A 23,378-nucleotide genomic window follows, 5' to 3' on the forward strand; every position below is an offset into this window, starting at 1 on the left:
TGTGCATCCCCCTCCCGTTCCTTCTCCAGGCAATTAAAGTTTGCTCTTCAGAAACTTTACGCCAGCCAGACCCTAGAAACGGGGAAGGGAGGGCTAATGTCACGGAGGTGACTCTCTCGGGGTCAATCTGCTCCGAGAAATCGGCGGGCAACCCTTGTTTGCAGAGTCTGGTGGTGGCCCAGGAGAAATAGAGAGCAGCCAATGAGAACGTGCCTGCTCGCTCTTTTCTCCAGAGTTTCTATATAGACTAAGGCAGGAATGTAGGTGATTAATTTCGAGGCACTGCCGTTCGATCCGGGCGCCCGCATAGACACACACACACACACAAATACACCCCGCACACGCACACACATACACTCGCGTCTTGGAGACGACAGCGCCGTACCCCGTAACCAAACCACCCAGCTCTGCTATTTCGCCGACCCCCGCGAACTGAGCTTGGACTTAAGTAAACATCAGCGAGCTGCTAATTACAAGGTCTGGGAAAAAAACACAGAACCGCACTTCACTTTCGAAGCTGGGCAAGATCAGCCCTTCTCTTTCCTCCTCCGTCTTGCCTTGGCAAAGGCTAAACGGATCCTTCCGATCGAGCAGAAGAAAGCCGTAAAACCGAAGGGGTTCCCTTTTTGCCTTTCGCTCTCTCCCCAGGCTTGGGAGGAGGTGGAGAGGAGAGGAGACTCCTTGAGCTGCAACTGATTATAAAGGCTGCGTTGGTTAGTTTTTTTTCTGGCTTGCTTCGCTTTCTCCGGAGCCGAGAAAGGAGAGACGGGTGGGGGGTGGTGGTTGTGGTGGTTGTGGAGGAGGAGGCTTTCCCCAGCCATCTCTTTCAACCTGTCCACGTTGTGATTTCGGCAGCCGCAGCCCGTTTTCTGCTTTTATTTGTGAAGTTGTTGAGGCACCCGCAAGGATGGGACGCTGCCGCTCTTATTCGGGCGCTTTCCGAGCCTTGCAGTTGCTCGCCTGGACTTTCCCGCTGCTGACATTGGCTTCCTTGGCGGACGAAACCTTAGAGAGAGCCTCGAAATCCGAAGGCTACTGCAGCCGGATCCTGCGAGCCCAAGGCACGAGGAGGGAAGGATATAATGAATTTAGCCTCCGCGTGGAAGGCGATCCGGAATTCTACAAGCCCGGAAACAGTTACCGGGGTAAGTCCACCTTGGGAGCTTTGGGAAGATCCCAGAGCCGGATCGTGGGGAGAGTAAACGCCGGGGAACTAGCGAGGTTTCTCGGGACTGTTCCCCCACTCTCTTCGGTTGCAGAATCCAGAACACTTGTTCTTTTTTTTCTAATTCTTCCCGTGGCCGTCTCCCCCTGCCCAACCCCCCCCCCGCCGCCTTTCGTGGTTTAAGGGAAGTCAGGTCCTCTACTACCTGCGCCAGTATTATTATTATTATTATTATTATTATTATTATTATTATTATTATTATTATTATTATTATTATTATTATTATTATTATTATTATTATTATTATTATTATTATTATTATTATTATTATTATTATTATTTACCTTAATCGCCCTTTGCACAGTTCCATGTACCGGCCGTGCCTTATTTCACATTTGGCCAGGGAGATTCCCTCCTCGGCTTGCAGTGATCTCGCTGGGAAATAGAGGGAATAGGAAAAGTTTGCACACCGGCCGAGAAGGCTTGCTGGAAGCCACCACCAGTTTTCTTGCGTTTTCTGCTTTAAAGTCTGGTTCCTTTTTTTCACACACCCCCCACCACCCCCTTCCCTTCGTAAAAGGGGTCAAGGCTGTTTATTGCTTAGATGTCCCTGGGGGTAGCTATTTAGCATGAAGACAGGGCACTCTGTACCTGAGGAGCATGCAGTGACAGAGTCTTATGGGAAAATATAGAAATTAAATCTTCTCCTGCCCCCCCTCTCCTCCCAAGATCGACTTGCCTGGGGTTCAGGGAATGGAATAAAGCCAGGGCTTTCCCCTCCTGAGGGTAGGAGTCATAAGAAAAATCTAAATAACTACAATAAGGGAAGAAGGCATTTTCCTTTCTGAAACAATGGAGAAATCACTTTTTGTTCAGCCAGCATAGCAGATTCGCTCCGAGATAAGCAGCTTTAACTTCCCTGATCCAACATTTAATTTGTTTAGATCTTTTAAAACGTTCTTTGGAAGAATTGGCACATCCTAAACCTAAAGTCATCACTTCTTCCTTTAGAAAGTGCTGATGGTTGAAATGATTATGGGGGCAGCTACATTTCCTACTTTTTTTTAACCTATAGCTTAGATAAATAAAACGGGCCCGAAATAACACATCAATCTTGCTATGAGACATTACTAAACTGAGACCTGAATTGCTCTCTCTTAAAACATATTCCTATAAAAGCAGATTCTCATCAGCAATAAACCACTTGTGATGAGAGGACTATGTTATGGTTAGTGGGGAAATGCTGAATAAAAGTAGTTGAAACAAAACATAGGGAAAAAAGTTAAATATTCTCTTTTGCAACTCTAAATATGCAACTCTTTTCCTGCTATATCTCAACTTGATTCCGGGTTTTTAGTGGGGGTTTTTCTTGCAGCTGTTAAGCTGTAAAATATAAAGATTTGGTTTATCTGAAAAGTTGTGGGATGGGAGGAAAACATCTGTCAAACTCCTGAAACAAACTTAAAAAAAAATCCCAACAAAATGCAATCAAAGGCTTTTTACATATTTGCTAGCAGTTAGAGGTTGTGGTTCTAACTGCTGGCACTTTAAAGAATGTGATATCAAAAATTTAGCAAACATAACTTATGACTATCAAAGCTAAAATCCTTCCCCCCAAAAAATCTCCTAAAACCTAAGTCAGATGGATCAAGCAAGAGAATAATACAGTTCAGTGCAACTTTGTTTCTTATATAGCAGTTTAATATTGTCACTTTGTTTTATTTTCATTAACTGTCACAAGAATTTAACAAGTCTGTCTCATGCAATATGGAATGACATCACACTAAATACTGTATGGAAACAGATTTTTCTTCCCGTACTACTTTTTTAAAAATATGATTCTCCCAGAAATTATCTTATCAAAATGCAAAGAATGCAACAAGAAAAGATGATTAAATTAAGGGCAAACTGAGGTTACACAGCTTATAAATTATCAGGAAGCAAGGAAATGTTCTTTAGAATAAGATGGGAAAGGTGACATATAGGCAATAGGGGCTGAGGAAATGAGTGGGAAATTCTGATGCCAAGAAATAGCCCAGGTGTTTTTGTCATCCTCTGGACTCTTAAGAAAAATAAATCATGATTTGGAGCCTGAAGCTAAGAAGGCTGTAATCCATTCCCCAAGTGAATCCATACCTCTTATGATTTGGGGTCTATCCATGGGTCACTTTCATTTGCCAAACAGATCATTAGCACATCTCCTACAACTTCAACCCTGTACTGTTTTTTTTTCCTCTTTCAGTTACTAGGAGATAGGTAGTACACAATTTTGTGAAGAAAGGCCTATAAGAAGACATCGACCTGCATTGTAAATGGAGATATTTTTTTTGTTAAAGAGCTGTGTCCACTTAGAACAAAATTTTGGGTTGGGGGTGGGGTGAAAAGAAAGAAGCCCATTCAACAGAAGTATGCCATAAAACTCTTTACATTCACCAATGGCACCTTATTAATTAAATCCATTTATGGACCCTTTTCAAAAGCTCAAAAGGAACTTTAAGGCTCTCAGCCTTCAAAGACATTGGTGCAGATGAATACATGCTCACACCCAGAGTTTGTGATACCGTTCACAATACCAGGAAGTATTCTGGAACCTTTAATAATCAACGGTGGTCAGTTTAATTCACCAAGATTATTTCATAGCAATGAGAGAAACTACCATACGCTCATCATTTAACATTATTCATTAGTCTGTGGTAGAGAATGGAAAAAATAAGGGTGTGGATGAAGATGGGCTCCTTCCTGTCTAAAATTAAAGAGAGTCCTCTCCACCCCACTCTTAGTTTTATCCAAGTATACTCATCCAAGGGTAAGAGTAATTTCCCCCCCCCCGAAAGAATTTCAGTTTAAAAGAGCCAGCCAACAGAAATTGTTAGCAACTCACCACATTACAAGATTTTAGAAGGATATAGAGACTTAAGTTTTCAGAACCTTTTTTTATCTTGGAAATTGTGTGTGGTTACTTTCTTTTTACAATAAAAGATCATTTTATAGGAGATCCTTGGAATATTACGGATCCTCCCCTTCCTCTTCCTTCCTGAATGCTCCAGAAATTACTCTAAATCAGACATGTCAAACACAAGGCCCGGGGGCCGGATCCGGCCCGCGAAGTGGTTTCATGTGGCCCGCGAAGCCATCCTGGAAACAGTGAGGGAACGGCCCCCACTGCCTTGGCCCTGGCCCAGAGACCCTCCTTCTGCCAGAGACCCTCAGATCTGCCCCACTCCTGCCCAGGCCCCCATAGGCACCCTTGATGCGAACAATGTAGAACTGGCCACGCCCACCCAGTAAGCCATATGCACTCTAGCCACGCCCACCCAGTAGGCCACGCCCACCCTGGCCATACCCACCTTGAGGGCAACCGCAATGCTGATGCGGCCCTCAGTGAAATTGAGTTTGACACCCCTGCTCTAAATCTTCGGTTTTTGGACAGCGCACACAAAGAACCTTTGAAGAAAGGGTTGAGAGAGGGGGAAGAGAAACTAACAAGAAACCTAGCTTCCAATTAAACAGTTGAAGAACTTTCTGGAAACATCGAGTATAATTTTGCCTTTAATTTCTATGCCACACATATTTTTTTATTTTTGGTCCCCAATGGTGGAGAAAGAGTGATAAAACACACTGTTCATCCATCTATGGAGATGCACACCTGTAGCCCCCCTACACCAACCTTTCTTTTCTTGATGCCCCAGAATTGGCCAGGAATCTGTAACTGGCTAGGGAAGTACTGTATTTGACTTTAAGGCTTAGTTCCTAGGTGATTGAAAGTATCTCAGTGTCCTGCCTTTTATTATGCAATAGACTCCCCATTGCTTCTAGTGTCCTTGGCTTCCATTAAATCCAAATAGAAGCTGTCATAAAAAATGAGAAAGGTTACAATGTGACAGAGAGGTGTCTTTCAGTAAATAATAACTACAGCACATTATCTCACCTTGCAAATATAAGGTAGGAAACACCACTAGCAATAGATGAAGGAGGAGTCCAATGTAGTTGGGGACATCCCTTCAAATAAAGCTAATTTGAGGCTGCAATCCTATCTACATATGATCTTCATGAAATACATTTTGCTGGCATAGACATGTATGTGATTATGTTATTATAGCTGGGTCTTCCATTGCATTTCCCTGCAGGCTTGATAAATCTACCATAGACTGGGAAAACAGGAGGGTTATTAAGCACAGCAAACATCAGCGTGGATAGCTGTGGAGATATATATAAGACTTGCTTTATTGCAGCTTACTATTCTCTACATGATGGTAAGAAATGTGGGATATCACATTTTGGCAAACTTGTTTGCGTTTGTGGGATTGTTTTCTACAATATCAACAACTACAACTAACTGGAATACTCCACTCCTTCTTCTCTCTGAAGAATACATACAGCCATCCTTCAGTGGATGATGCTACAAATTGATCTTTCTGATCTAGACAATGAACTATCGCTACAGGTTTCTTCTTGCTTTTAGTGGCTCTTAATCCTAACATTGTCATGGCATCTGCCCTATGGAACAACTTCTCCCCTGAGATTCAGAGGGCTCCAGTCCTTTACAAGGCTGTGAAAACCTGGTCTTCTCCAGGCACTGGACTGGGTTGTTGAGCCCATTATAGGTGCAGCTATGTTGTGAGATTGTTGTGGTGCCTCAGTTATTCTATTATTATTATTTTTAGCTTTGTATTTAAAGATAGATGTAGATAGATAATGATAGAGATAGATACTGTAGATATAAAATGTTTGTAGCTTATTGTCAGCCATCCAAAAATACATATTTAAAATGGCTGGATGTATAAAATCAATAAATAAGTAGCCCAAAGGGCCAAGGTTTAGCAAAATTAGTTTTATTCTATTTATTTTAAATCTAAAATATTTAGCTGCTTGATTAAGAGGTGGAGATTTTAGGGAACTCCTACTGAATTTAGTGGCTGTATTTGCACAATTTAACTGAGTCAGTTAATAAGAGTAGTAGTAGCAGCAACGTATCTATTTAACATGGACTTGTAACTAAGCACAATACAGATGTTGATATAATTGCTGGTATAATAAAGCCAACATTTGTACATTCAAATTAATATATTTTTACATTTTACTTTTAATATAAAATTTAAAAACATATTAACTTTCACAGTAAACTAGCTTTCAAAGGGGCTCAAGAAGAAAAAGTAGGCTTAGTGCTTTTCTAAATGTTGAGAGGTCCAACTCCAAATGTAATTATGGAAGGGGAGAGACAAGTTTTACAGAACTGGAGCAAAGCAAGAAAAATCTTTCATCACAGGAAAAAGTATTAATCTTCACCAAGTAGTTGGATCAAATACATAAGTTCCTGAATCACCAGCACATTTAAAAAAAAATACTGATATGACCATACACAGGGCATGATGTATCAGCATCAGCAATGTATACTGGCATGAACATTCAAACTACTGATTATATTGGTGATTAAAAATATGGGAGCAAAGTAAGAAAGATCCAAAGTACAATGAGTACCAGTATTCCAGATACAAATTAAGTAAGGAGTTAAATGAGGGAACTGAAAAAACAGATTGGTACAATAACTCATGTGAGACCCAAAAAATGTGCCACCTGCTTAGTCATCTCTGTAATGTAGAATTGATGGATCTTACTGACATTCATTAAATGAAATAAAAATTACAACCTTTAACAGTGTTTTTTTCCAAGATCAACATTGATTTAGACCAAGGGTGTCAAACTGCTGGCCCATGGGCCAGATGCATTACGCCAAAACTGCACCCACCCCATTGCCAGCAATGGGAAAAAAGTCACGATACATTTTGACACGTCACATGATGTTACGAGTTTGACACCTTTTGATTTAGACTCTTCCTCATGCCTGGTGAGAACCACAGCTGGCAGCCTTGAAAACCAAAAGAAAAAAACAGGGATAGACAAATGAACCTAGAAGTCCTCAACATAGATGTGATCATTGAACTGGTAAAATGAAATCAAGGAGCCTGTTGGAAGTGAGTATAAATAAATTAATAAGGGGCCCATCACTGAACCCTGAGGAATCCCTACTAGAAAATAGAAAAGATTGGAAGATGTTCCACAAAACTCAGAACATCTGGTGAAAAGATCAGATTGAAACCCTGAAATGTTGCATCAACAATACCAAGGGAACTTAAATATATAATGTCCAACGTGATACAGTAAATAAGTCTACTAGCACCAGTACTGACAATATCTCCCCAATAACAAAATTAGCAACAAGAGCCAACAGAGATTCTATAGGCTAGGGCAGTGATGGCGAACCTTTTAGAAACCGAGTGCCCAAACTGCAACCCCAAACCCACTTATGTATTATCGGGTGCCGGGTGGGTGTGGCCAATTGGGTGGGTGTGGCTGTAGTGGTAATGGCAGACTGGGTGGGACTAAAAAGTTCAATTAATCAATTCCAACTTTGCTAGAATTTTTTTTTTCCGTGAGAAGTTGAAACTGATTGATTGAACTTTTTTTTTGTACATAGCAGTGGAGGCCTAAAGCGACAAGGTTTTACAAAACCCAGCTGAAGGCCTAGAACTGGGGCGACAGTGCATGTGCCCACAGAGAGGGCTTTGCGTGCCACCTGTGGCACCTGTGCCATAGGTTCACCACCACAGGGCTAGGGCATCGTACACAAAAAAGCTAACTGAAATGAGTACTTAAAGTTAAGTAGCAGGAGGACAAAAGGAAAATCAAGGGAGGACTATTCTCTCAAAAATCTTAGCTGTAAAGGAAAAGAGTAGACATTAGAAGTTAGGACAAAGAGAAAAATCAAGGAAGATTTTTCCAACAAAGAACATACAGTAAATAGGCAAGTTTCCAAGACTCAGGGAAAAAAAAGCAGTGATGACAGACCAGTTCACCAACCTTTAAAAATAAGACAAGTAGGAAAGAAGGGAGGACAGATGAATGAAGAAGAAAAGAAAAAGGATCAGAAGTACTGACAACGTAAGCAGCTTCAGTGATTATTTTGGCTACCATCTTCCCTATAACTGGAGAGAAGAAAATTTCAGGTATGGTGAAATTTGCAACTGGAACTTATTTAATTCAGGAACATTAAAACACACAGGATTGGAATTAAGGCTTGAACTGACTTAATTTTCAATACAAAGTAGTTGCAAAAGTCATTAGGCATGTGTTAACAGGAAAGCTCCTTATAAAGACTGTAGGACAAGCAGCTACTTAGAAGACTTAACATGAGTAGATACTGAATACCCATGTTAGGTTGTTTTGACTGTTCTACATTAAAGTATAGAGAGAAATCATGTTAGTAAGATTCCCACTTATCCTAAATATTTTCTCCCTATCACCCTGCTTTAGTTTCCGAACTTAAATATGAATTTGATGCCACTGTGGAGTTAACCAGAAACAGAAGTTTCTAATAGCAGTTACTTTTCCTATGGCCAAATCTTGAACAACACATGCTGTTTGGCGGGCCAGATTTTATCAAATGTTATCCATTTCTCTGATGTTTCTGATTTAAATAAATTTGAACTATTAGAAAAAAGTACAAAGGAAATTGCAGGAAATGATATGAATTGGCCCAATTTTAACTTTCAAAAAAGTCACAGGAGAACCAAGTTTACTGTGAAGTGTGAAAGTAATCAGACTGGATTTCTGCGAAAAGATGGCTAATATTTTTTTACTTAATTGGTTTTGTTCAATTGATAAAAGCTAAATAAATAAGTATCCACAGACATTTGCTTGCTTCAGACCACGTTACCTTCACAATGAGCCAGTGGAGTCTTCAGTAATAGTAAAATATGAGAGGACCACAGAAAATATACTTCTTTGGCAAAGAAATATTTATCTGAGATGCTAGAATCTCCCAGTATCTCCTAAGATCAGATAGACAATTGAGAGGTAAATCCTCAACAATCTGTTAATTATGCTGGATGGATCTAACTCACTGGAATGTCTATGGAGATTCTCAGTCATCCAGGTCATGGTTATCCCAAAGGTGGTTTTTTTTTAAAAAAACCCACCTTTGGGATAACTTATTGGAAATTTCAAATGGGCAAACAGGAATTCAAATGAATTTAATAGTTGCTGCTAAAACAGTAGACACAGAAAGTGAGAATTCGCGAATATCTGTATCATTTAGATTTAATCGTGTTCACAGGAACTCAGCATGTCAGGTGAGATTAGTTTATCACGTCACATGAACACCAGTAATTCATTAATTTCTTTTTCTTGACGTGCTCCAGCTAGTACGTTATTCATTTATTTTTTAGTTAGGGTTACAGTCTAAGTTCTTGAAGTGATTAGTATGAAACTGTCTACTGACTTTCCATTGGAAGAAGCTAGAGAGGACCTAGTTTCTTCAAAGTTATAATGGAGTAGAAGGAAAGGAGGTGACATACAAAGTTACTGCTCTATCACAAGCTGAGATAATAAGGGAATGGAAAGATTAAGTTCTAACTAATAGAACTATTAAGTTCTATTTCATAACTATAAGTCAAACTTTTGCAAAGAATATATTATGACTTTAAAATGCAGAGACATTTTGATAGTGAAATGCTGTGACTGGATTTGGACCTTTAATATTCATATATTCGGATTTTTCTTTGTAACAGGAAGGGCTGAAAAGGATTCTAACAACATTAGACTCATGTAATCTAATAAGCCCGGGAGGTTATGCTTTCAGCAAGATGGTAACATTGGAAAATAAGTCATATCACTCATGTATACTTAGAGTTGCCTTTTTTCATAGAAAAAATATTAGAACAAGGACAGGTAACACGTTTCTTGTAAGTAGAAACAATGAATCATGCTGAATAAAATTTGTATTAAAAATTAGGCTGGAATACACATTCTGAGTGATTCTTCCAGCAGAATGTTGGAACACCCAGTACATACCGTTATAAATCTTTTGCCTTCTTAAAGAAATAGCTTTTTACTACCAGCTTCATTAGCATTGGAAAATGCTGCCCATTCTATGTCAAAAGATTTTTAAAAAATTCCCTTGTGAACCCGGCCTTGTAACAATTTGATGTGGCATTTGGGTTTCTATTGACCAAAAGTACAAAGATTCACAGATCAGTGAAAGTATAAAAATACAGGGGACAGAGATCTAGTCCCTTCTGAAATGCACTCTTAACATTTTGTCTTACTCTTTTTAATTGATGCTTTGTAGCTCTCTAGTCTGGAAGAAAAGTGGTGTTTTTTTCCCCCTGTGTTGCTATCACTTTCATCTGTAAGGAAAATATCTGTGTATTTCTGATAAGTAAAATAGGATTTATACAAGAAGTGATAGGAATGGAAAATATTAACCTAATGGATTCTCGGTATAACATTAAAATCCTATTTGTACTTTGGTTTAGTTTTTTTCCCATTATCTAGTTCTTGGTGTTACTATTTGTTTATATTTATAAATCTAAACTTTCAGACATCATTTTTATTTTTTGTATTTAGAAAGAATAGCACTTAGGTTAGGGAAATTCAGCAAATATTAAATCGAATTTTGTTCAGTGCCTTTTCCAAAGACATATTACATGGATAAAATAGAAATATTTATAATTCAGGATTGAACTGTGGGGTTAGGGTTAAGACTACTTTCTGAGCTTGGTTGTTTTCTTGCACACTGATCATTTTACCTAGTTCGGTAATGAAATGTACGCAAGAAAACAACCAAGCTCAGAGGGCACCAAGGACCCCATATTAGATGGTTTTAGAGTGGTTGAAAATAAAGTTTAGAGCTAAGCATTGAAAGTTAGCCTCTCTCCAGCTGATCAGCTCTATTTACTTGAATCATTCATGTAGAGGGATTTCATTTACTGGATATGTAAGCAAGTATCCATCCTATGAACAATTTTTTTAAAAAACCACTTACTCATTCAAAGGCATTTCTTAACAGTGAGATAATCTGCAATCATCTGTTGCTTTCTCTAATTTGTCATATGAATAAGTGAAAGATTGCTTGAGATTTTTGGAAGATCTGTGCTTGAAGTATTGCCAATGGACAGCATCTGTGGATAGAGACTTATCCAGGGAAGGGTCGTCTTAGTTGTGGTACTCAGAGTTTCAGGTGTCATGGAAGCTGAAAAAGGTACAGTTAGAGGAACAAATGTTCTCTTCTTTCAATTATTAGTATTTACTTGCTGGGTTAAACATCTTTCATAGACAGGAAGAAACTTGTGTCCTTAGATGGAAGATCCTGGATTCAAGCCATTGTCATTTGTGAAAATTGCTGGTGTATTATATTGCATGGTAAAATGAGGCTGAGGTCAAACTTTAGTATTTAGAGCAGGGGTGTCAAACTGCCGGCCCACGGGCGGTTTCATCATATTGAAGCCACGCCCACCCCGTTGCTGGCAATGCAAAAAGAGTTGCAATATGTCACGACACGTCACGTGACGTGGCAAGTTTGACACCCGTGATTTAGAGATTAGCAACATTGTCTTTGGATATGCCATATAGACAACTATATATGTTTCATCCACACCTAGATAAAATCCCTTATTTAAAAAAAACACAAAAAGCAACATCAGGGTAAAACATTGAATAAGCTTTGAACCAGAATTATGCTGCAGGGACAAAAATCTTCATATTGTCTGAAAAAGAAAATATTTTCTGATACGTTTATCGGAGTTGGCAAAATACTAAGGAGTAGAAGTCTCCCACCACGGCATCATCATCATCATTGTTTGAATGTATAAAACTGAAGTTGGTCCAGTGAATTAGAACATTTTACAATTGCTCAGATGGTGTAGTATAGTACAGTGCTACACTATACATATATGCACAAACAGTGCAGTGTATATTTTTTATATTTTATTGATCTTTCTGTGAACTGCCCAGGATTATTGTATCTAGGATAGACAGACATATAAGTCAAGAAAGAAAGAAAGAAAGAAAGAAAGAAAGAAAGAAAGAAAGAAAGAAAGAAGGAAGGAAGGAAGGAAGGAAGGAAGGAAGGAAGGAAGGAAGGAAGGAAGGAAGGAAGGAAGGAAGGAAGGAAGGAAGGAAGGAAGGAAGGCTCCGTCCTGCAACAACTTATAGTTACTGCTACAGCAGCAAGTCCAGCAATGAAAATGCACAACAGATTGCTTCTGATTGTGTCAATACTAGTCATATTAAAGTTAGGAAAATCCATCTTCTTTCAAGCTTTTCATCAGCTCATGTGCAACCTAGCCATCTAGGACATATCTGATGCTGCATTCCCAGGACAGTTTATTCCCAAATTAGTGTAATGCTAAGCAAAGCAGAATTCTCAACCTTCAGCAGGAGTCCTTGACTATTATTAATATATGAAACTTCTTGTACTTTTGACAATATTGTAAAGTTCTTAAAGAAGGAGAAGATAAGATTGTGAACTTTAGCACCTCGGATTGTCATTGAGTGTGTTAGAGCTATTGTGGTTGAGTCATTCAGGTGTAATAGTTGTAATGTTAGACTAGAACTGAATGTATTCAGGTTCAATTCCTTATCTGGCTATGGGTGAGTGTATAAATCATGGTTCTTTTAAAATTACAGATTAAATAGTTTTTATCCAATACATTAAAGCAAATTTTATAGATTTGTAGAACAAGCTAAGCCAAAACCAAACAAGTTACAGCATGTCATAGTGTGATGTGAACTGAGCATTTTCTCTTTGAGAAAATGGTAATGGTGCAAGTGACATGTCGGCACCTTTTCATAACTAAAATCAGAAGTTAATGCTAACTTAATGCATTTTACTTTGGTATTCTGTGATATCTTTATTCATATTTGGTTAGATGATTTATGTACACTAATTTTAATCCAGCATAAGAGCTTGAAGGTGGCAGTCTATTTCTTAAGCTGCCAGAACTACTGGCAGCAGGAAGTACAAGGCAATTAAGAGAATGTTTATTTTCAATAAGCACTGTTTTTTTTTAAAAAAATCCCATAATGTGACTGATAAGTATGTGGCAGAGGATGCCACTAAGATTATAGTTTTATGCTCATTTTCCTGGGAAATACTTCATTGAACTTAATGGGGCTTATCTCTGGGTACCTAGGCTAAAATGGGAGAACTGGCATTGGGTTCTCAATCTTTGTTATGAACATTTTGTCTCATATATTTAGCCTTAGTCTTCCAAAGTATTGTGGAGTGTAGAATGCGAACTGTAGCACCTATTGGCATTATGGCTGTTGCAGAGACAGATGCTACTTTCTTCCTTCCTTCCATGGGCTCCAGGAAAAAAATTTGAGATCAAATCTGAAGCCCTGCTAATGCCTTCTGTTTCTTGGCAATGATTTTGTTGATAATGGCCATTTTGAGCTCTCTCATAAGAAAGTCTATGGAGATACTCAGTCATCCAGGTCATAGTTATCCCAAAGATGCTTTTTCAACTGGTCTTTCTTGTTTTTCTTTAAAGATGTTTTTCTTCTCATCCAAGAAGCTTCTTCAGCTCTGACTGGTTAGTGAGAATGAAGTTTTATATTCCTGCAGACAGCTGTTCATTTGCATTCTTTTAGCAAGTCATTAAAGCTACCTGGAGGCTTATCTGTGTCTTCGAGGTCACCTGAGTAGTGCAAATGGGTGTGGAGCCTTCTTGGAACTGCTAAAAGTACTGTTTTATAGACTGAAGATAGATGATGTCAGATCCCTCCCCCTCTGTCAAGAGAAGGGTGTTCAGTTTTGACATAGATAGACTTTTTGACCCTTCTTTCAAACCAGCAGTCCTCTGTGTCCACATTTTGATAAGCCTCCAGGTAGCTTTAATGACTCGCTAAAATAATGAAAGTGAAAAGCTATCTGCAGGAGTATAAATCTTTCCATTCCCCACCATCCAGTCAGAGCTGAAGAAGCTTCTTGGATGAGAAGTGAAATGTCTTCAAAGAAAAACAAGAAAGTCCAGTTGCCTTGTGAAAAAGCATCTTTGGGGTCTCATAAGAAAGCTTAAATGTTCACCATATTTCTGCTCGCTTTCAACTTCAGTGTACTTTCCACTAGAGAGAATAACCAGGGCTTAGTGAGGAAGAATGTTAGAAAGTTTGAAAATATGCCAATGGAAGCAATCTTAGTAACATGTGGCATGTCTAGAAATATACTTGCCTGAAAAGGGGTGCACTTAAATGTCTCTGTTATCAGAAGTAGTACTGTTAATTAAACTGTGTCCAGTTGTTCCTTGCATCTCATCAAATTTACTTTGGAGAATTAGGGGAGCATATTTGAAGGGAAATTCAGTTGGGAAAGAAGGAATCTGTTCAATTTATATTTGATGTTTCCTTTAAAAGAGCCATGGTGGTGCAGTGGTTAGAATGCAGTATTGCAGGCTAATTCTGCTGACTGCTGGCTGCCTACAGTTCGGCAGCTTAAATCTCAGTGGTTCAAGGTTGACTCAGCCTTCCATCCTTCTGAGGTTGGTAAAATGAGGACCCAGATTGTTGGGAGCAATACGCTGACTCTGTAAACTGCTTAGAGAGGGCTGTAAAGCATTGTGAAGCAGTATGTAAGTCTAAGTGCTATTGTTAAAAGATGAGACTTGCTTTCTCCAAATATACTACTACTATTCTCATATAGGGACGTCATGGCTCAGTGGGTTAGGATGCTGAGCCTGTCAATCAGAAGGTCGGCAGTTTGGTGGGTCGAATCCCGAGTGCCGCGTAACAGAGTGAGCGCCTGTTACTCGTCCCACCTTCTGCCAACCTAGCAGTTCGAAAGCACGTAAAAATGCAAGTAGAAAAATAGGGACCACTACGGTGGGAAGGTAACAGCGTTCCATGCGCCTTTGGCGTCTAGTCATGCCAGCCACATGACCACGGAGACATCCTCGGACAAGCCCTGGCTCTTTGGCTTTGAAACGGAGATGAGCACCAGCCCCTAGAGTTGGAAACGACTAACACACATGTGTGGGAGAACCTTTACCTTTACCTTTATTCTTTTTTTCAGTTTATAAAGAAGAGGCAACATGAAGCATTTTACAGGGCCACAATATTTGTCCATCTTTACATCTTCTACTTAGACTAAAGGTATTCTCAGATGGCATGGTTTCCCTTTTTTTCCAATTTTAGAAGAATCCATTGAAGACTCCATGCTTGAAGGCACCCAGATTTTGGGAATGATCAGTAACCAAGATGTGGATTTTTTGTTTTGTTTTTGTTTTTAAAAGAGGAAACAACTTTATGGATTTCAAATGTGATATTTTTCTTCCTTCCCTCCTACAGTAACACTATCTGCAGCCACACCAGCCTATTTTCGTGGATTTACATTGATTGCTTTGAAAGAAGGCAAAGAAGGAGACAAAGAAGAAGACCATGCTGGTACTTTCCAGGTGAGGAACAGTCTTTTGAACTATTGATTTAGAAATATGAATTAGAAGATGGCTTCTGGGCTGGAAATAAGAGCCATACATTTCTTTATATACATTACCAATATCTTAAATTGTCATTATAACAATGAAATAGATATTATAGCTTTAGTCAAGTCAGATTAATATGAGAAAAGAACGGTAAGTAGGCTGTAGAATTCAACAGGATGCTGTTATATTCTTAGATTTGCCTGTTTGCTTTGAAATCATTCCCACAGAAATTAGTGGGATTTTTGAATCCAAGTAAAGTATACATTTTGCAGCCTTAACTATTTCGTCAAACAAAGAATTTGGAGGTTGTCCTTGGTACTCAGCAATTCCAAGTCCAGTTCAAATATTTGTTGAACTTTATTTTTCTTGACACCATTATCTTTTTTCCTGTATGTTCCAATATCTAGACTATCAACTCTCATTTGATCATGATGAGGTTAACAAAATCTCTGCAGGAGATACCCAACTATCATTTTTTGGAAGTAAATCTGAATTAGTTCAGTGTGGCTTGCTTCCAAGTAAGTGCACAAAATCTGTACTTAGATATAATTGCTCAGATATAATTGCTCTTACAAATCTTAAGAGATTTCTGAGAAAACAATTGTGATACTGTGCTAGATATCCTAATGATGCCAAGCTTAAGCAAGAACCCAGAAAAGAGTTTGCATAGCAGCAAAAATGATTTCCTTCGGTGACAGATTAAGTGAGGATACTCTGCATATCTCACTTCTAGTGGATTAAGGAGGCAGGATGTAGAAATTTGAATCATTACAGCTGTTCTCACAAAGCTTTGATCAAATTAATATTTAGGAATGTTTTTAGTCACTGACTAAAAACCATGTCTACTTATCTGAAGTTGCAAATAAAGCATTAAAGAATGTAATATTAATTATTGACCTTAATATTACTAGTTAGGGTCAAGAACATGATGCATAGATAATCTCTTAATATACAATATGATCGCTAATTAATCCTTAAAGGCCAAAAGTATATTTGTGTGAATTCAGTCCACACATTACCGTATCTTCCATTAAAATAGTCTTTGTTGACAGACATAAAACACATAGGATCAAAATATCAACTATTTTCTACTGTTCATTCCTTCCTCCCTTTCTACCTGATTTATATTCTTCCTTTTATTAATTAATTAATAATTAATTAAAATTAGTTAATACATTAATTATTAATTATAATCAATGGGTTATTAATTATTTAATTATGCATGTTAACTTAGCAGAAAAAAATACATTTGGGATGGAGTGGAAATTGGAGATAAAAATTTCCCCTGGAGATAAAAGATAGGGTTCAAAGAGTACTTTTTCCCCCATAAAGTTTCTTTTGAGTGTTTTAGAAAAGAGCTGGTAAGCAAAGGTAGACAGGTTCATCGAGGAATTACTCTACTAGTACCACAAAGCTCTGCCACTCATTTTCCTGTACTACACTGATTGAGACTTTACTGCTAATAACTTGCCTTTGATTTATAGTATATTCCTTGAGAAACTTTCTATTTTATTCTGTTTAGTCGGAATAAAGGGCGGAGGTAAGGGGTGCGACCTTTTGGAATAGGAATAAGTTACAGCCCTATCTAGAGAAAAAAAACAGTAGTTTTGATTATGTCTCACTGGGAGCATCAAGTTTTCCTCAAATAAAGTATTTTATTCATTCCTTTTTTTCTGATAAATTTGTGAAGGAAAGACAGAGTATTGAGATTCTGGGATATTCATTTTCCTTGGATAAGAATGTGGACTTGTCCAAATGATGTAGCTGGTTAAATGAGAATCTGATAATCTGTCTATTGTAGTTACAGAACTAGAAATAGAAGGAAAAATGGCTGGAGCACATTTTGACTGGATTTAGCCAATGGAAAGCAAAAACAAGATATCCTGGAAGGATGATGTCACTATGGAAGAAGCAAAAAAAAAATATTGACTTAATCTTATTTGACCCATTAGCTGGAAAAAATCAGTTTTGATTGAATTAGAATATGACCAAGAAGAAATAATAAAGCAGATCGGCAAAGTTTTATCCAGGTCTACTTATCATGCCAAAATATCCAGCAATTTTACAGATTCAATTAATGTTCAGGTTGCTTCTTTATTTTTCCTGATATATTTTTTTTAAAAAAATAACATTAACAAAGCATATCTCTTGATTCAGTCAGAATGACCTTTTCATCTTTTGACTGCCCTTTGGATGTTTTAAAATCCAAGCTTCATACTTGAGTCCAATAGGGGATAGTCTGCAGTCTGTGTAAAATTACCTATCATTTTCATTTTGCTATACACTGTACATGACCTGTTTCCTCTCTTGCTATTTCTTAGTGGAGTGCAAAACTGGAAATAACACTTCTGTTAGTGGAAGTTTTAATCTACACACACACACACACACACACACACACACACACACACACACACACACACACAAACAAACACGGATGTTGACCCCCCTTTTTTATCATCGTGGTTTCCTTAATGTCCCCTTCCTACAAACACCCAATATTTTTTTCCTGTATTTTAATGTTGCCTGAGGCTGATAAGATGTGCTAATGATTAACTCAATCACAGGAATAAAATAAAATTCCATTTTTTTCTCTTTTCTTTTTTCCTTCTTGCATAGTGAAGATAGGAATCAGTCCACCATCCTATGAAATATATCACTGTAACTTTTATTATGCCTGTGATTTTTTGAAATATCAGCATTTCACGAATTGTGGTGGCATGTAATGTTTGCTGGAATTTTCACTATAGCCTGCTTCTGTGAAAAATAGATGTGTTGTTGATGATAGCAATATTATCCACAGTTAATAATGTGGGGTTGGGAAGATTGGAAAAAGATTATTATTCTTACAGATTTATCATTACAAACAATTTTGTGACATGTTCTTAAACACTTTAGAAAATATGTATCACTGAGTATTTCTGGAGAGCCACTAGAGGAGCAGATGACAGAAAAATTTTCATTGCCTCCTATTCATAATTTCTTTTTCCAGGTAGGACAGAATACAAATGCATTCTGAGCTTATTAGACATGCAGTTAATATATCTTACGTTACAAAATTCAGATAGTCTTGTTCTCACCTCCTTCTTCCTTTTCCATACATATTGTCCTTCTTGTCCTGTATTAGTATTATTGAACAATTACACATTTGGTCTCCCATATCGCTGCCATGGAGGTTTGGTAGACGATAAACTGCTTATCCTAGACATCAGAAGAAGACAAATTATTCTGCCTATCATTTAACATCAAAGATAACCTCAGCTGTAATTTTTGGCAGGAGCCTGGCTTTGTATCTCATGATCGGAATATATGAAGAAATGATAATAAGTTCCCTTTTTCGCTTTCCTTTTCTAAAGTTAGGGAAATATTTAAAAAAAAACACCATTAATATTGATAATTAGGGTGAAGAATGCCTTCTGAGCACTTTGTATTCAAGCTACTCAAGAGAGTTCTTCAGGATTATAGAATAACTAATATCAGCCCATTACTGAAAGTTACTTAATATGGTGCCAAAATTGGGCTCTGCAGTGTTTAAATTTGCCAAACAAATGTGGCTGGGGAGAAAATGGCGTTATATATTTGTTGCCATCGAGAAACACATTATAAAAAAGGAAACGAGAGAAATAACTTGGATTATTTTATATGCTAATTGATGGGTGCAAATCTGTCACTTTTAAATAATATAGAATAAGACTTATTCAGTTTGTAGGGCATGTGGCATAGAAATCAGTGTATAAAAGGAAGTAAAGGAATAATAATAATAATAATATATAAAATTGAAATCTACATTTTAAAGAATTTTTTTATTGTGACCTTGTTATTTTTATAAATAACTCAAGGCAGCAAAGAGACCTTTTACTCCTTCATCCTCCTATTTTTCCCCACAACAACAACAACCCGGTGAAGTGAGTTGGGGTAAGTGAGAGTGACTGAACCAAAGTCACCCAGCAGGTTTTCATGTCCAAGGTGGGACTAGAATTCACAGTCTCCTGGTTACTAGCCTGGTGCATTGACCACTAGACCAAACTGGTTAACTTTTGTCATTGTGAGAACAACTGAGACCAGGAGATGTTGGTGTCTTTTACAAATGCTATTAGTATCCTAATGGTTGTTTGGCCGTGGCAAAAAGACCTCGAGACTTTCTTATACTTGTGGAGTCTTGCTGATCTCTGAGCTTAGTTGTTTGCCTGCAGATGATTGCCTTGCAATGATGGTGTTACCTAGTTGAGTAATGAAACTTCCGCAAGCAAACAACCAAGTGCAGAAATTACTAAGAACTGCATTGTTCAACCCTGAACTGCAAATATTCTTTTCTGATTCCCATGTTTTCCTTAAACCTGGCTTGAATCCTTCAAAGAGAGAGCTGCCTTTTAAGCAAAACAGAGGGGATGCTTTTGCTTTCCCAAGGAGACTAGCATTCAGGTCCTGCTGTTTTTCCAGACTTGATAGGTGGCCCCCACCCCAGTTGATTGATGAGCTAGAGGCAAGATAAAATGGGCAACCAATCCACAACACTATTATTTCTCTTCCCCCTTCTTTTTATAACACTTTCCTCTTCCCCACCCCACCACCATACAGAGGGGTACTTCATTCTTTCTAGCAATTTGAATGGCTTGTTTGCAAATTAGACCAAGGATCTCACAAAATATGGCTGTATTGTTCACCTGGAGCTTAAGGTGGCTATCTCTGAAATCCAGCTTTGGTGCTTAAGCCAAAACCAGCTGTGCGGCCCTTGTTTTATTCCCCTTGGTTTTTTTTCAAAGCGGGCATGGCTCTTAAATTCCCATTCTTCCTTCCTACAGAAGTGCCCCAGAAAAGGGGGGGGGAAAGGAAGGGATTCCCTAGCTGAGGCGATAGCTTAACAGAAATTGGAACATGCCAAGCACATTAAGATTAGATCTGAAGCAAAATTAGGTCTATTTTGCTGCAAGATTTCTAACAGGATAAAGGTTTAGGTTGTGGTATAGATAAGTGGAAATTACATTATGCCCCTTGAACGAGTGACAGGGAGAAAGTTAACTGACACCATTATTAAATATAGAGTGATTTAAGCCTAATAAGACACGAAACAGCAGTAAAACAATATAGAGATAGGAGATGGTCACATTTGAAAAGTATGCTTTGTGAATTCAGTCCACTGAATTCAGTATGCTCTGATGGGATGAGATGAGGAGGAAAAGTTTTGAACTAACTCATCACATGATTGTTAGCAAGCACAAAGCAATGGGGTTCATTTTCTAAGTAACTTAATGATAATTTCTCCGTTACAATAAAATTGGTTTATTTCTTTCTTGCCACAGTTGGGTGCATTTCTACCATTAATATCCCATTGGTGGTAATATCCAATTAACTTCCCAGCAATGGCAAGAAAAGGAGATTTTCACAATGTCCTGGCGTTCAGGCCTGAGTCCATTTTCTGCATCTCACTCAATTCAACTCAGTTGACTTTGCCACCATAGAACTTAGATGAGAGTTGGCAGAAAAGGCCATTTTTTAAAATATCGTCAAACGCCTCATGGATCTCAATGGAGGGATAATTATTAAGCCATTTAATTAGTTTTATTATTCTGGTAAGAAGCTGAAATCAGCATTTTAATTGGCATTTTAAAAGTTTTTGCATAGCTAAATTCATACCTTTTGGGCATAAAACAGAAGGAATTGTCCTCCTACCTGCAAACACTCTGGTAAGGGCTCTTCCTGGAATTAACACCTGGCTCTAATCCCTGCATTCATTAAAGATTTAAGTGCCCTCTTCTCTGCTATATAGTCTTGCATTGCCATTGCCCTTGCCCTGTTGCTCTATTCACTAGATGAAAAGTGAGTGTCTATAAATGATGCATTAAACTTAAGCTATGATAGGTTGCCATTATTTTGCAAGCAGTTTTCTATAGGAAGCTCTTTCTTTTTTTAAGGAACCGGTAGGCTTGGGCATGTTTAACTGCAGCCATGCAACTGGGAGATGGCATTTCAAGGCAGCTGTCTCAATAGCTGTATAGCTACCACAGCACTGATACAGCCTTCCTCAAAGTGTAAAGTCTGTAATGGTCTGATGCCACCACCACCGCCTTTTAGAGGATAATGTAAATTAATTATCTCCTTCAGTGTGATAAGACAAATTTGTTCGGGATTCTCATAAATTGTCTTACCCTAGTAGCATCACTGATTATCCCACCATTCATCTGATGCTAAGGTCTCTTTCCATTCTCCTGAGAAAATTGATGACATTTGGGACAAGATATGGGGAAGGGATAGGTAAGTAGTAGAATCGGGATGAAATGTAAGCATGCCGCTTAATTTTATTTTCTAAAAATTAGAATTGAATTTTGTACAATCTTTTCACTCTACTGTACTTTGCAAGCACCTTACAAACCATGATGAGGATGGACAAAGGTGGTTTTTCAGCTGAAATAGAAGTGGAAGAATGCATAGGATTTGTATCTCTTGAGTTCCCCTTTCTAAGTACATGAAGTCATCTGATCCCAGCTTCAGAAAGAGGAAAGCCCTCCTACTCCCCTGTCCTTTACCAAGAAGGTGTTCCACTTAGGTTTTGATTGAGCTCCTTCTTCCATCCTTTTCTCCCAAACTGCATTAGCTAAAGTTACTCTGGAACTCCCCATTATATTCCCCATGAAGAGTCCATTGCTTCACGTATGGGACTTGGCCATAGGAAGCTTATGTATGATGATATGTAGTGATATACTGTACAGCAGAATTCAGGGGGGGAAAATCAATGTAAATGTTTATATTAAACTCAGAGCATATTAAATTAAAAATCTTACCATTTTCGACAAATATAAACACACACACACATATATAATGTAATCTATTATTGAGTTATTTTTTAAAAAAAAAACATGTTAAAGTAGGATATTAATTTGACAACAGGTAAAATGACAAAAAGGGACGCGGTGGCTCAGTGTGTTAGGACGCTGAACTTGTCGATCGGAAGGTCGGCAGTTTGGCGGGTCGAATCCCGAGTGCCGCGTAGCAGAGTGAGCGCCTGTTACTCGTCCCAGCTTCTGCCCACCTAGCAGTTCGAAAGCATGTAAAAATGCAAGTAGAAAAATAGGGACCACTGCGGTGGGAAGGTAACAGCGTTCCGTGCGCCTTTGGCGTCTAGTCATGCTGGCCACATGACCACGGAGACGTCCTCGGACAAGCGCTGGCTCTTCGGCTTTGAAACGGAGATGAGCACCGGCCCCTAGAGTCGGAAACGACTAGCACGCATGTGCGGGGGAACCTTTACCTTTACCTTAAAATGACAAAATGGTGCCGCTTTAATGTCATATCTTACTGGCTTCCAACTCATTTTCAAGTTTTTATGATCATTGATTGATTGATTGATCTATTCATTCAACTGCATGGCTATTCAACTATGTAGATCTTTATGGGCTGGTTCCACATTATCGGAAGGAATATTTCCTCCCATAACTTAAGATTGACCTCAGGAACCCTGCCAAAAGTGCTCTCTTGTGTTGATTTGTAGCAAGTGGCAGCCAGGAATTACTCCTCTCCTTGGTACCTTCATTCTCAGTGAGACACAACTAGCACCAATTTTATTATATTTCCAGTGGCAGTCAAGGTTGTTTTTTGCAGTGTTGAAATAGAGCATACCAAAAATATAATCAATCAATAAATTAATGAATTTTTGTTTTTAAATGCCACAACCAAGCTTTATAAGCAATCTGTGCCTGCTGGCTATGCTGTTACTATATATATTTTAATCGTTTTAGTTTTTTCAAAAAAATCAGACAATTAAAAAAAATTAGTTCTATATTTAGAACCCCATAATGCTTTTTCACTCTGGAGAAACCCTGAAGGGAAATATATATATTGTAAAATGAAATTAAATACATTGAGTTTAAATTTCCCCCATGTACTGACTTGAGAATATCTGGTCCTAGTCAGAGAATATAAAAATGTATGCTTGATAGGGTGCGCTGTTATTAATAGAATGT

The 23,378-nt window shown here is 38.2% G+C and overlaps 1 protein-coding gene across 1 annotated transcript in view; it reads left to right on the plus strand.

The window, feature by feature from the left end:
- Positions 1 to 673: 673 nt before the first annotated feature.
- The window catches only part of SPON1 (spondin 1), a 365,804-nt gene continuing 343,099 nt past the window's right edge, over positions 674 to 23,378 (plus strand). The window contains exons 1-2 of the mRNA XM_081336752.1: positions 674 to 1,145; positions 15,290 to 15,396. Of these exons, the coding sequence (XP_081192878.1) occupies positions 908 to 1,145; positions 15,290 to 15,396 (345 nt within the window). The 5' untranslated portion in view covers positions 674 to 907. The remainder of the gene's footprint in view (positions 1,146 to 15,289; positions 15,397 to 23,378) is intronic.

Source organism: Vipera berus (assembly GCF_964194415.1).
Source record: "Vipera berus genome assembly, chromosome: 1".
Lineage (NCBI taxonomy): Eukaryota > Metazoa > Chordata > Lepidosauria > Squamata > Viperidae > Vipera > Vipera berus.